The following is a 15,806-nucleotide window of genomic DNA, read 5'->3' as shown; positions in this document are numbered from 1 at the left end:
TGTATACTTGAAATTTGCTAAGAGAATTTTCATCACAAAAAACATGATAACCATGTGAGGTGATGAATATGTTAATTATCTTGATTATGGTACTCATTTCACAACATATATATACATCAAAACATCACACTGTATGCCTTAAATATATGCAGTTTTTGTCACTCATATCAATAAAACTAGAAGAAAAAAATTAGTAGGGAATGTGGGCATATACATATTTTAACTACTTGAAATTCAGTGAGCTAATAATTTATGAATATTTTATCCACCTTTTCAATTTCTTCTTTGTTCCTAAATAAGGTGGAATGTTGAAATTTTTAAAGACAGAGCCTCTGAGAAATCTGTAAGATAACTGTCCCCAAATTGTTCCTCCTAGGTGCCAAGAGGCTCCATAATTTGCTCCTTTTGTAAATTAAACATTACATAAGAAATCTTGAACAATTCATTCATAATCATCTTTTGATTTTATAACCAGTACCATGAAAACCTTAGCCTATCCTCATCTCAACTCAAAATTCAAAATCAATTACTTCAGTTCTCATAAATCTTCAAACTACCCAGAATTTCCACAGAATAGTTATAACAGGTGGAATTCAGGAGCCTGGAAAACTCTGATTCCCCTACAGCCTCTTTTTTGTCCAGGCAACCATGTATTCACCTAAAAGCCAGAGTGAAATAAAAGTTAAAATTCAGAGAAGTACTTCAGATTTTTGACATAAAGAGCTCTGTTTGTTAATATAGCAACTTGAAAAAACAGAGAAAATACTTTTAAATGGGGGAAAAACACTCAGAAGGGACTCATTTTCAAAAATTTAATTTTTCAGATTTCAAAACACAGAATTAATTTTCAAACTAATTAAAACTTTTACTAACAAAATATTTCCCTGGAACTTACTAAAGCAGCTGACTGATTTATTATTAAAAATAATTTATTATTAAAATAATAAATTCATTATTACCAATCTTAAGTGAGCCTTGCACACTACCCAGCAAATACTATTTCAGATCTTCCTCCACTCTGTTTCCCTGGGCAGCTTGATTTCCTGCACTCAGCGAACACTACGTCAAACTTTACCCACTATTATTCTTAAATCTCTGACATCTCACGTCAACCTCTCTACTCTCAGTGGATGACCCTCTGCATAGTAATTCAGAGAGAAAACAGGAAGAAGCCACTCAACTCTGGAAACACCATTAACCTTTCTACACCACATCTACAAACTTCCTTGTATCTACACCTATCCTCTCCTCCTACCCTTCAGTTCTGTAAAGCTTTCCCCTTACCTAAAGCCAGTCACTCCACTTACAGGCAGGATCCCCACACCCTTTCCATCTTCTAAGGAATCTTATTCATATTAGTACTTTTCTTTCCAGAGTAGTCAATCTCCTCTCTCTCTACTCAATCCTTCCCCTAAACATTTATAGGTTGTTAAAGTTTCTTCCACCTTAAAAACAAAAACAAAAACCCCTTTGTTCCAACTTCCCATCTCTGGCTCCCATCTTTCATAGCCAAACTTCCCAAAACAATCGTTCATATGCTTAGTTTCCATTTCTGTTTTCCCACTCCCTCCTCAACCTATTTCAGTCAGTCTTGGATCCAGGCTCTCCTCTCTCCCTGGACAATCACATCCATACTGTTGACTTCAGTTGTGATCTATATGCCAATGATTACCAAATGCATACTTCAGGCCAATACCTTTCCTCTGAATTCCAAATCTATATACATTAAACTATCAACTTTAGGTATCTAATTTGATGTTACAAATGCATGTTTAAGGCAACATGTCCACAGAACTCATGAGACCCTTGTTCACCCTCCAATTCCTATTAAACACACATACTCATAAATCTTTTTCTGTCTCAGTGAATGGTACCACTATGCATCCAGCTGTAGAAGCCAGAAACTTGGGAATAATCTTCAATATCTTCTCTATCTAGTCCAGTGGTTCTCAACTAGAGGCAGTTCTGCCCCCCAGGGAACATCTGGCAATGTCTGTAGACATTTTTGGTTGTCATGACTGGAGACTAGTGGCATCCAGTGGGTTGAAGCCAGGAATACAGCCAGACATCCTAGGATGCAGAGGACAACCCCTCCACACCAAAGAAAGTTGGCCCAAAATGTCAATGGTGTAGAGGCTTAGATGACCTAATCTAATCCATCATCAAATCTTACAAATTCCACTTCCCCAATACAGCTTAACTCCATCAATTTTTCTTCATTTTAACTATCAGTGCTTCTTAATTCAAAGCACTATTATCTTTCATCTAGAATACAATAACTTTCCTACATCCATATTTGCCCAACTGCATAAAATGAAGTCAGAATAATTTAAACTCATCTTTCCTGCTTAAAAAGAAAAAAACCTGAATAGCTTGCCGTTGTTCTTAGGCTGAAGACCAAAATGACACAGAAGTCCTTGCATGATCTGCTGGCTGTCCCCACTGCTCCCACCACACTTCAGCCATTCTCCCCCTAATCAACCAAACTTTAACTGCCTTGGCCTCCTTTCAGTTCTTTGCACACACCATGCTTCTTTCTACATTAGGACCTTCAAACATGCTGTTCTTTCTAAGGCATTCTCTCCAGCCCAACCACGCTTTCACTAGTTAACTCCTACTTATCCTTCAGATCACAGCCCAAACATTATCTTGTCTAGACCATCCCTGAAACCTCAAACAAATTCTCCCAGCACTCTGCAATTTTCCTCTATGACATATATAAAACTGTGATTTGCCATGATTATTTTTAATGGCTCTTCCTCTGTATGTACACGGTAAAGAGACCATGTATATTTAGCACAACATTGTAGTAGCTAGCACTCACAAGTATTTGTTGGGGAAAAAAAAAAAACAGAATCTAATCTACTACAGGAGTTTCAATTGTCACTTTTATTGCAGGTGACTTCAGAATTCATATCTCTGGCTCCAGCCTTGCTTCTGAAATATACAACCAGTTCAGCTACAACACGTTTTTCTACAATATCAATTAGCTTACAGATGATTGGTAAATAGAGGAACAGTATCATCTGAATGTATTAGTTGGGTTTATTTGTATGTGGAGCTGAAATTATAGAAATGTAACTTTTACAAGAAAGAAAAAAAGCCCTCAGCTTAGCTGCTCACAGGCAGGAGTCCTTATAGATCTAAGACAATTAAAAATGAGCATCTGCATCCAGAGTTTCCACTCAATAACACACCCACAGCCTCACACAGCTCTCTGCTGGTGTATTTCCTTCTGAGTCTACCTTAACAGCAGCCTCACCGACTCAGAACTCCACTTTTAAGTGCCTTGTCTCAGTACCCTCCACAAGCCAGCATATCTCAACTCTGTATTATATACTTTTAATATCCCCTGCAGCAGCATCCAACCACGCTAAGCCATTTACCTGTTCTGTCCAAGACACTTCCTAAGGTATCGATTATTATTCTTGACAGTATTCCATTACAGAATTGTTTAGGTTCTGAGTACTATGCTCCAGCCCTGTTTTCCCAAAGTCCTATATTCTCAGCAAGTAATTTTCAGAACATGAGGTCTTTCAAGAGCACAAACGTTAGAGCAGTTTCCCACAGTTCCAAGTAACTCTTGACTAGTTCTTCAATATGCTTATATGCCCCAAATCTGAGTTCCTTATCTCTGTTAACAGTCCAGAATCAAATCATTAGTCATTGATGTCTGTCTGTCTCTCTCCCCTCTATATTCTGTCATTTCACACATCTATTAATTTTCCTTATGCATGGTCTCTCACATCTTTTCCACCACCATCCACCATAAGCTTCAGCACCTCTCATCTGAAAGAACTTAATAATTACTAGCCTTTAAGGTAATCACCCATCTTCCAGGCCCTCCTTATTCCACACCAAACTCCACTATACTGCAAGAACTATCTTCCCCAAAATGCAAATCTAATTATGCTAGTCCTCTATTCAAAAACCTTCAATGGCATTCTTCTGTGCTTTCAAGGACTCAAACTACGGCTCCACTTTTATTTCATACTGAAACTCATTTTACAATGCGGCAGAGATAAACAGAGAGAAGTAAACCATACAAACCGCCAAGCACACTGCTGACAAAGAAAGACACTCAATAAATACTAGTTACTACTGTCACAGATTATCTGCAGTCTTAGTCAGTTCTAAGAATGTCATCTCCCTACCCTTGATTTTAAGCATGTTAAGTTCCTCCTCTTTATATTACTAGAGATAAGGGTCAAATCTTGGCTGTGTCACTTACTAGCTGTGACCTTGAGCAAGACATTTAGCTTTCTGAGCCTCAGTAAAATTAAGATAATATCCATGTCATGGGGTTGTTGAAAAGACTAAATGACATAGCATAGGTAGAATGCCTAGAAGAGAAGAGACATCAATAAATGTTAGTTTTCTTAAAAAGTGTTCACTTAAAGAATGAACACAGAACTAACTGCTTGCCTTCTTTCTCCCGCAACTAGATAAGTAGACAGCAGCACTCAAAGAAATTGGTTTAACAACAAAATTTTACCTTTATCCCTTGAGATAAGTGCTTATGCCACAAACATAAGGTTTAGGAGAATCTTTCCCTATGCAACTAAGCAAAGAGAAAGTTACTGATATGGAACCATACTTTACTAGATGATTTACATGACTAATATAAATCCTGTTATTAAATTTACTGAGACTCAATATATACCTAATCCATATGCAGAACTAGTATTTAGTTAGTTCTAACAGTTAACTATTACATCCATATAAATATATGCAAAAGCAGAGCTTCAATACTCATGCATAATCTTTTCCATAAAAAATGGTCCTACCTGCATACATATATCAAAAACCCCTCGTATAACAAAAGGTTGTTATATATTCATTCAAAGAATTAGCCTGATTTGATTTATACCGTGGGCTTTCACAATATAGTATTACTACCGTTTTTCTAAACTGATAAAGCAAAGAAAGCACAAAGAATTCAGCAGAAGGGGGAGGGGGAGAGCAATACCAAAACATCCCAAGTTAGTCTTTTTCCATTTACTTTGCTTTTTCCTCCCTCCCACTGATTTTGCCTAAATGCTTTCCTACTTGATAGTAAGAAGAAAATGACAATCTTTTTCATAAATAGTGCTGGGACAATTGAAAAAAGAGCAAAAACTGAAGCTGGAAATTAACTCAAAATGGATCAAAGACCTAAAACTATAAAGCTCTTAGAATCACATAAAGGCATTAATTTTTGTGACTCTGGATTAGGTAATGGTTTCTTAGATACAACACCAAAAGCTCAAGCAACCAAAGAAAAACAAATAAACTGGACTTTTTTTTCATCAAAATGAAAAGCTTTTGTGCTTCAATGGACACCATCAAGAAAGTAAAAAGACAAACCACAGAATGAAAGAATATATTTGCGAATTATATATCTGACAGTCTAATATTCAGAACATATAAAGAACTCTCAGACTATAACAATAAAAAATAATAACATAATTTAAAAATGAGCAAAGGATCTGAATAGACAATTCACCAAAAAAGATACACAAATGGCTAACACACCAAATCAACATCATTAGTCATCAGAGAAATAAAAACCAAAATTACAATGAGATACCATTTGCAACCACCAGGATGGCTATAATCAAAAAGACAAACAATAACAAGTGTTGGTAAGGATGCAGAGAAATTAGAACACTCATACACTGCTGGCAGGAATGCAAAGTGGTGCAGCCACTTGGGCAATTCCTCAAAAAGTTATACAGAGAGCTACCACATAACCCAGCAATTTCACCACTAGGTATAGACCCAAGAGAAATGAAAACATGTCCACACAAAAACTTGTACACAGATATTCACAGCAGCATTATTCAGAATAGTCAAAAAAGTGGAAACAGCCCCAAAAAATCCATCAACTGCATAAATAAATCTATAAGTAAAATGTTATATCTATACAATGGAATTCTATTCAGCAATAAAAAGGAATAAAGGACTGAGAAATGCTATGACATCAAAGAATTTTGAAAACATGCTAAGTGAAAGAAGCAAGACCACATATTGTACGATTCCATTTATATGAAATTCCAGAATAGGCAAATCCGTAAGATAATAAACGATTAATGGTTTTTAGGGGCTGGGGAGAGGGGCAGGGATGAGAAAGGAACTGTTACTGAGTACAAGGTATCTTTTGGGGAAATAAAAATGTTCTGAAAGTGGGTAGTGGTAATTGCTGCACAATCTTGTGAATACAATAAAAACCACTAAATCATACACTTTAGAAGAGTGAATTTTATGATCCAGTTACGTGTCAATTAAAGAAAAATAGAATGACAGCAGAATAAATGGCACAACTAAGGAATAAAGTAAGTGTTCCTTTCTGATCCAACATTTTCTGTACACTTACTATGCTCCAGACCTACGCTGGTTGCCAGAAACCCGAAGATGAATAAAACAAAGTCACTAAACTCTCTTCAGGCTCATTCTCCTTAGCCTACACATGTCATATTTCTTGAGATAGAGCAGCCTTGAAAATGCAAAAACAGCAAATATAAGCCACAGACAATCCAAGAGAATGCAGATATTTACATGATAAACCCTGCGAATTACCTAGATTTTTTTTTTTTAGGTTTCACTAAATTTGGGGAGGGGGAAGAGCTATGCTTCTAGTACTGGTATTAAATAACTCATTGTTCCCCAAAGCTGATGTCATTTTCCAAGAATTACTATTTAAATAGCTTCATTTCATTTACTTGAAACTTTCTGTAAAAATAATGTTTCTGATAAATCTTTCTTGATCATATCACCTTGAAAGTATTATTTTCTCAGTGACTCCTGGGTTCTCTAGTTTTGATATTCAAAAACCTCATGACAAATACAAATATTCCCCCAAAAGATGATTTTTAACACTTTATCACAATATCCATATGAAAATTTGTTTTCTGTAATAAGAATAGATAATAACAGAATTCTCTAAACTAAGAAATCAAATGTTTTACACTCTAATTTCAGATTTTTATGAATCAGAGAAAATCTGATTTCCTGATATGAAAGCTGTATTTCCATAAAAGAACAGCTAACAAAAATCAAAGAATCAAATTAAGACAGAAAACTGTTGGACAGTACTTTAAACAGTGCAAAAAAGGTCATGGTCTACTTAATCCAAGGCATGAAGATATTTCTGATACTTTAAATACACTACTTATATTAACTTCTCAAAAGATAAAACTAAAATCTATATTATAATTACCTTATCTTTGGCCTCAGGCAGTGTGATTTCTCGAGGTTCTAAAAATGGTATTTCTTGAAAAGGTGGAACACATCTGACTACATCTGGTACATAGTGTGTATGAAACAATGGCGGCATTGAGTATCTTCTATCACCTGATAAAGGCACTATGTGGTTAACTATAGTTGGCTCTTGGTGGGGTGAGTGAAAACGTTGCCGTTTACCATCAAGTGGAAGATTTTTTTCATCACTTAATCTCCTGAAAACAAGCAAAATACCTTAGTGACTAAAGGTTAAATTTTCTGATAATAAATAGAAAACAATTTAAAACAGATGAAATATTGATCTTCTCAGCAAGGCCACATTATTAGCTCTAAATGAATCTTAAAATATTCATTTTCAGCACACAAGATGCCTTAGAAAACACCTTAGAAAAAAATGCGTAATAATAATGCATATTTTTAAAAAAACAAACCACATATATACATTAGGGTTGCTCTCCTGCATTTGAACTACCACAGTATTTCACATTGGCAGCAAAAACTTGATAGGAAAATTTCTATTGATAGAATCACTAACAATAAAAGATCCAAACTCTTAACATAAGGAGGGTAAGATTAGGTTAACTGAGTGCTATATATAAAAAAAGGTTCTTTGAGTCCACCTAAGTCAGTAGGTTTATCAGTAGGATAATTTTTTTTAACTCTACAATTTTATGGGTCATAGCCACCTGAAAGTTTTTTTTAAATACTCCTTTGGATTATATCAATTCCTCTCTCCATGACAGACCCACAAAATGACTGGAACTCCTACTCACAGGTAAAGGTAAATAGAGCTAAAAATGTAAGCATACATTTAACATTTTTAAACATAAAATTTAAAGCTTTATATGCTGGATATCTTCTACTGAGAATGTCAAATTTAGTTTTTAAAATACATATGTATAATTATGAACTAATGAAATTTATTTTCATTTGCGATTCACAAATGGATTATCAAGGCAATTTCTAAAAAAAATGAAAGTTTGAATAAAGTCAATACTTTAAGCATCATTATATAGTTTTCCACAATGACACTTTGAAGAACAATTCACAGTGTTCTAAGTGAGGGATCTTCTAAGAGGGGATCCAGAACCAGACCACTAGGGTTCACATCCCAGCTATGCTACTTTTACCTCAATAACCAGGTCATTACTTCTGTGATCTTCAGCTTTCTCCTCAACAGAAGAGGGGCAACAGTACTTACCTCACAAAGTGTTGTGAGACTTAGTCAAACCAATACTTAAAACAATGCCTACTACACAGTGAGTGATCAATAATTCTCACTAATGTTATTTTTAATTGGACATAAAAGTTATGGAGTATTTGTACAGGCTTTAAATATCAATATCTTGAAAATATTGCCAAATCTTATTTTAATAATCACCCCCTAAAGTTCTATCATAATTATCCTGTGACACATCAATTTCTTTAAATTGGTTAAAATGAATTGGCTCCCAACTTCTCTACAGAAAGCTTTACATCATGTAGAAATTTTCACTATAATAATATTTATCATGGAGCCTTACCTGTGTAAGATAAATAAAATACGAAACTTTGCTAGAAAGGTGTTATAGACTGAATCATGTCCTCTCAAATACATGTTTAAGCCGTAAGCCCCAATGTGACTATATTTGGACACAGGGCATTTTAAAAAGTAATTAAGTTACAATGGGATCATTAGGGTGGGCCCTAATCCAATATGACTAGTGTCCGCAGAAGAACAAATTGGGACACAGAAAACATAGAAGGATGACCATAAGAGGACACAGAGAGAAGGCAGCTAAAGAGGGAGGCCTCAGAGGAAACCAAATCTGCCAACACCTTGATCTTGGACTTACAGCCTCCAGAATTGTGAGAAAATAAATTTCTGTTGTTTAAGTCACTCAATCTGTTGTACTTCATTATGGCAGCCCTAGTAAACGGATACAGAAACCCATCTGATTTAGCTGAGAATCTCAATTAAAAAGTAGTTATCTAAAGAGCTATCCCTAAAATTTTTTAAACATTTATAAGTTTTAAAATTCTGTTACAGTACTGATCACACAGGTCCCAGAAAACAAAGTTTAGTGCATAGTATCCATTCAACTTTAATAAGATACACTGTTAAACAGTTCCCAGAAATCAAATTTTTCTTTCAAACTAAGTAAGAAATACTTACTTCCTTCCTCGAAATAACGGGGAAGTTGAGGTCTGTATTGGACTGACATTTCCATATGTCAACTGCTGTAATGACACAGCTCTGGACAAGCTATCAAAAACAAAGAAAGAACAGCAGTAGTATACATTCTTTTTCCTTAAAAACAAAAGAAACTAATTTCAGAAAAACTAAATAGTTCACTGACCAAAAGAAAACAATACATGACGACGTTTTCTCTAACTCCATATGTTTCATATAAAAAGGATTTGTGTCAAGCAGAAAATGAAACTTAAACAATGATATGGGCCAAAGTAACACCATACTTACTCTGTATTCTGAAAGTTGAACTGTGCATCTATAAGCTGCTGGTGTGAATAAAGGCTTGGTGACAGGGTGAAGAAGTTATTATGTTGTTGATGGTTCGGAGTGAAAGGCGGGCGACCCAAAATTGAGTTTGGGAACATGCTCTTGTTCACTAAAAGTGAACATGTATTCTTCTACCTAGAATAGTTTTAAAAGACAATTTATTATAGCTTAAAGACATTGAACTCTTTGGTAACCAGCATCTGTTATTTAATAAAGTTATCCAGTTATGAATTTCATTTGCAAAGTTATTTTTTAAAGTTTAAATAGTTCTTCTAAATCACACTATAGGTAACAAAAAAACTTAATAATGAATTTTAAATCTACATTAACCATTTTATTCAAATGATAGTAAAATCTATGCAAGTTTCTAATTTTATGATAAATTTACCCTAATATCAATGAATCTTTTAGAAATCAAGTTAATACCTCTATACTCTGAAAATAAAAACAATCCACTTGAGAGACATTTAATTAAATCCCACAATTTCTTTATTCTCAGTCTAATTTATTATCAGTCTAATTTATTCAAAGGTATAAGCCATCATGACAACCTGATTTCCAGGATTTAGATGTCATAGACATGATCAAACAAGGTAAGGAATCTGTGTTGCCTAATAACTACTTATAAAAAATTCTGAGATTCCCCTCAAAGTCTAAACAACTTATAAAAAGAACTTCCAAAAAAAGAAGTCTTATTCCACAGGAATGGGGAAAATCTGTGTACAAAGCAATCAGAATCATTCACTGCCCTGGGCAGGAGACTAGATTCTTTGCAACAGCTGACCCCTAAAAGGCTAAATAGGGTAAGAAAACAAGTATTATGTATACAAAGTGAAAATAGGATCCCCAGCCTACAATCCCACTTTAGGCAATTTGAAAACTAACCTATGGAATAACGGAAGGAGAAACCATATAATACAGTAACCAAAGAACCTATAACATAGTAACAGTTTTTCAACCCCCCAAAAAGTTAAGCCTGCTAGCAATCTACAATGATGCCTTCTACTGAACTGCCACTCATGCATACAAGAAGCTTCCAAGTTAGATTTCTAGTTAGAAAACAGACATCCATGGATCACCAGAATTTTAAAAAGGCTTAGGAATAAATAGGAACAACACCTGGAACAAATGAAAACTGGAAAGAAAAAAAAATCCTCCATAATTAAGATAAGAAATGTGTTGTTTAAAAAGTAGAAAGGGCTGAAAGGACCCAAGGAGTATTAAGCACAGTTTAAAAATAGATATATATATATACACATACACACACACACACACACAAATACATCAAGGCATATTACAGTGAAATTTCAGAATATCAGGTAAAAGAAGCTTATAAATATTACAGACAAAGAAAATGTTACAAACAAAGGGGTGGTAGTCAAAATGGCTTTGGACCTCTCAATAGCAACAGTAAAAACAAGAAGACAAGGAAGTCAATGCCTTTAAGGCTGTGAAGGAAATGCTTTCAAGCTAGAATTCTATACCCAGCTATACTATTGATGCAAAAGGAGATTAAAAACAGTTTTAGACATGTTAAGGTATCAAACAGAAAGAGAAAACCTGCAATCTAAGAAAAGGGAGCTCCAATACACAGCAGAAACAAAGTAACTTCCCCAAGATGATGATGAAGAGAAGCTGACAGCTTAAATTAGAGCACATAGATAGAGGGCTTCAAGAAGATATACAAGGAGGAAAAAAAATTAACTGGTAGAGGAATTCTGCTAACAGACCAGACATAAGTATAGAAACAGAAACACAGAAAGTTAAAAATAAATTACTAAACTACCAAAAAGAGTCTCAAAAGGTCACATAAAAAAGGAACTTAACAGTTACCTACTGGGTTCTTACAATAACATGAACATTGAAAATACTGATTCAAGCAGAAATTATAATATATTTATTATATATTATTTACTACACTATTTATAGATTACAGATATTATTATACTATATGTTACATATGTTTACATGTTTATATACATCACAATTTATGATGAGAGAGGGCACATAAAAGTGCTAAATCCTCATTTTCGGTATGTCAATCCAAAAAACGAGCTATAAAATTTTTTTTGTTTTTGTCTTGTTTTTTCGGAACAGAGGAAAATAACATTCAAGCAGCCAAAAGAAAAGGTAGTTGCCTCTGGGGACTGAGACCAGATGGCTGGTAAAACTAGAATAGGAGACAACAGGAGAGGAAAACGAGAAAGATCTGGCAAAAAACAAATAAATTACTCAAAAATTTTATTCCTTTTCAATCCTGTAAGATTAAAATTTCCTGGCTGGCCACAGTCAGATTCATCAGTTCAAGGTTCATAATAGATTGTACACAACAGTCTTGCACCACCATCAGATCTCATTCCAAATGCCTAACTCTAATTTGGACCAGAGACAATGTGTTACCTCCATAAAACAAGAGTTTGTCAACTTTCTTCAGCAGACCTTTATCTCTTGTTACAAGAGATTGAAAAAAAAATCAACCCCATCATATCTGCTAAACTGTACTCTCTGATGTTCACTGCTCAGAGGAAATATCTTCAACCAACCAGGATTCCAGAGAATTCTTTATTAAAAGTACACTCAATAATTGTAGAATGCCAGACTTAAAGCTGTCAACTAATGTGTTCTCCCTTTGCCTGGGCTCACACTCTTTCTTAGCCTCCTTGACTCTGCTTCCCTGACCCAACTCCCCGTAAACAATTACTGTTTCATAGGATTCATGAGACAATGACCTTAAATACAATTCATTATAATGAATTTTGCTTGATATTTAATTTTCTTGTAATACAGATACTATAGATCTGATCAAACAAGAGAAGGAATTTGTATTCATAAAAACTAGAATTAAAATACTCTACATTCAGATTTTAATTCATAGTTAAAATTCAAGATATTTTGTTTACACCTGTAAGTAATATGCTTGTGTCTTTTTCTGGACCCAAATAAAGTTCTATACACATGCATTCAGAGACCCAAAATGACTTAATAGCCCAGACCTCGCCTTATTTCCATTCCATTATGTGGACAGATTCAAACTTAAGAATAAGTCAAAAGATGTCTTGTGGCCCAGAGGTACTCTTCAAAGCGAAAGACCAAATACCCACAGCTTAAAAGCTGAGAGATTCCATACTCAAAAATTTTCTTTAGGGCAGGTATCTAGATCAGCCTATCTTAAATTCCAGATAAGCATAGATTTTGAAGTCCTTCCAAAACAATGTATCTATCACATTCTGTTCAGGATGAACCTTGGCCCTCAACTCTGGCTCTTAAGCAAGCCAGGCTTCTAAGTGGAGTGGATCATTCCCAAAGAGTTTAATGAAAAATGAGGTATCACCTCATGCCAGTCAGAATAGCCATCATTCAAAAGTCCACAAACAATAAATACTGGAGAGGCTGTGGAGAGAAGAGAACTCTCCTACATTGTTGGTGGGAATGTAGTTTGGTGCAGCCGTTATGGAAAACAGTATGGAAATTCCTCAAAAGACTAAAAATACACTTACCATATGATCCAGCAATCCCATTTTTGGGCATATATCCAGAGGAACCTTAGTTCAAAAAGATACATGCACCCCAATGTTCTTAGCAGCACTATGACAATAGCCAAGACATGGAAGCAACCTAAATGTCCATCAACAGATGACTAGATAAAAAAGCTGTGGTATATTTATACAATGGAATACTATTCAGCCACAAAAAATAATAAAATGCCATTTGCAGCAACATGGATGGACCTGGAGAATGTCATTCTAAGTGAAGTAAGCCAGAAAGAGAAAGAAAAATACCTTATGATATCACTTACATGTGGAATCTAAAAAAAAAAAAATGAATTTACTTACAAAACAGAAAGAGCCTTACAGACATAGAAAACAAACTTAGGTTATCAGGAGGGGAAGGGAGTGGGAAGCGATAAATTGGGAGTTCAAGATTTGCAGATACTAACTAATATATAGAAAATAGATAAACAACAAGTTCATACTGTATAGCACAGGGAATATATTCAGTATCTTGTAGTAACTTACAGTGAAAAAGAATGTGAAAATGAATATATCTATGTTCATGTATGACTGAAGCATTATGCTGTACATCAGAAATTGACACATTATAAACTGACTATGCTTCAATAAAATATATATATATGAAAAAAGAGTTTAACCAATGACATGCAATACTCTCCAACATAGGTATCCTGCATGACCTTCTAGGGATAAGGAACTAAACCAAAAGCCCATGAATTTCAATTCCTCTTTCTAATACTTTTCCTAATACATTCCAACACTAATTCTGATGAAGATAAAAATGACACCAAAATAATAAACTATTATAAACAATATAAGGAATCACTTTTTAAACATAACAGAGTTTCCGAGAATAAAATCCAGGAAACCTTTACCACACCAGGTACAAGGAGACCTCACAAAATTTTAAATCTTTTTGTTTATATTCTGAATGAAAGGCTTCTTCACTAAGTAGAGAATGATCTATAAAAAAAACATTACTTCACATTAACCATGGTAGCAAGTCCAAGAAATTTTATGATAAATAAAATTCAGATATTGGTGCTATCCTATTTGTCTCAGTTTGAAAGTTATCAATTTCTCAACCTGTACCTGACTACAAAACAGAATAATCTACGTAAATTTTGAACTGTTTTAAAACTGTTGCATTGGTTCTTGCCTTAAGGAGAGGAATCTTCAGGACCACTTCTTGACTAAGGTTGCCCAGTGGGAAATTATACAGGTTTATTTGTAAATAAACATACATAAGACGAAGCTGTAATGGAGTAGTTTTACAAAGTTAATTCCTGGTGATATAGCATTTGGTCCTGAAACTTACAACCTGGAGTTTCTGTTCTCTCCTCCAAGGAATTAGAGAACACTCCAGGTTACATAATTCCTTCATCAGGATTCCCTGGAAAGTGGAATCTATCTAGTATAAAAAACCAGAACTGTAGTGGCTAAATTGACTTATCTGTCCACTTTGTTCAAATGCCTTTGATCCCCTAAGCTCACTTCTTTTCTCCACAATGAAAAAATCCAGCTCCTAAATCCTGCTCACCCCCTGTCAAATCATCCATAAATTTGGAAAAGACATTCTTTTTAATTAAGGATTAGAGGCTATGCAAGTGTTAAAAAATAATCTAGCCACATGATTCCAAACGGACATTTCTCAAATAACTGATAAATGGCCTATTTCACATGGAGCCTGTTAGGGGACATTTTCTGATCAGACAAAAATTGGGACTATCCACACCAACAAAGTAATGTTACTATTATTGGCTATTAATCAGTACATATTAAGAGACTTCTGTCTATTAATAACATGTTAAAAGCCTTGCGGTAATAAACCATACAATATGAGGGTATTTACAAAAGTAGTATGTTACCTGTAATACAAACACACAGACTTAGTGTTCAGTTATGATCTTTCCCCACAAAACCATATGCCACACATCTGTTAAGTTGCTAATTTAGCCTGAGTTTCAGTTTCTCTTCTTTGTTCGCCCTACTGGTATACTAATATAAACAAACTACTATTTAAAATAGTTGTTTAAAACCAAGAGCTGAGAGAGATCAAACAAGGCAGGAAACTTGGATAATCCAGAGTTGTGAGACACAAGCCCCTGTGTTCTGGCCTAGAAAGAAATGCAGAGCCTATCTACAAAGACTGAAAGCAGCAAAAACAAAGGGAGTTAACAATAACCGGAAAGAGTCCTAACCTGTGCATTTGCCTGTAAAGCGAAGAACTGAGGCAATTTCACAACGATTCAGTGAAAAGTCTTAAGTCGTAAATTGTTAATCCAGGTATTTACCTTAGTTCTTCACTACCCTTTGAAACACCATGCAGGGTCCCAAGACAATCTTCCTCTTTGGGTCCTAGACTGAGGACCGGGCGCGAGGAAGAGAAACGAGTGAAAAAGAGTTCCTAAGATTCTTCAGAAAGTACAGCAGCTTGGGGGGCTCCCATAAGTCTCGGGTGTTTAAGAGATACTGCTGGCACCTCCCACCCAAAAACAGTGCAGTTTCAGTAAAAGTTCTCGGCGCCCCGTCCCCGACCCGCGCCTATGCGGTTGCTTCCCTCTCCAAAACCC

General features: G+C 35.0%; 1 protein-coding gene across 4 annotated transcripts in view; it reads right to left on the bottom strand.

The window, feature by feature from the left end:
• The window catches only part of TENT2 (terminal nucleotidyltransferase 2), a 56,344-nt gene that overhangs the window by 40,185 nt on the left and 353 nt on the right, over positions 1-15,806 (bottom strand). For 2 of the 4 annotated variants that reach the window (XM_014560935.2, XM_014560937.2), the window contains exons 2-5: positions 15,528-15,596; positions 9,683-9,856; positions 9,377-9,466; positions 7,199-7,436 (exon numbers count right to left, since the gene is read on the bottom strand). In XM_014560935.2, the coding sequence (XP_014416421.1) occupies positions 7,199-7,436; positions 9,377-9,466; positions 9,683-9,819 (465 nt within the window). In that variant the 5' untranslated portion in view covers positions 9,820-9,856; positions 15,528-15,596. Of the gene's footprint in view, positions 1-7,198; positions 7,437-9,376; positions 9,467-9,682; positions 9,857-15,527; positions 15,798-15,806 lie in introns of those variants that run through there. The other 2 variants (XM_032475054.1, XM_014560936.2) reach the window with 2 other exon arrangements.

Source organism: Camelus ferus, chromosome 3 (assembly GCF_009834535.1).
Source record: "Camelus ferus isolate YT-003-E chromosome 3, BCGSAC_Cfer_1.0, whole genome shotgun sequence".
Lineage (NCBI taxonomy): Eukaryota > Metazoa > Chordata > Mammalia > Artiodactyla > Camelidae > Camelus > Camelus ferus.
The sequence above is the reverse complement of the archived record's forward strand: the minus strand, read 5'-3'. Positions and strand labels throughout refer to the sequence as shown.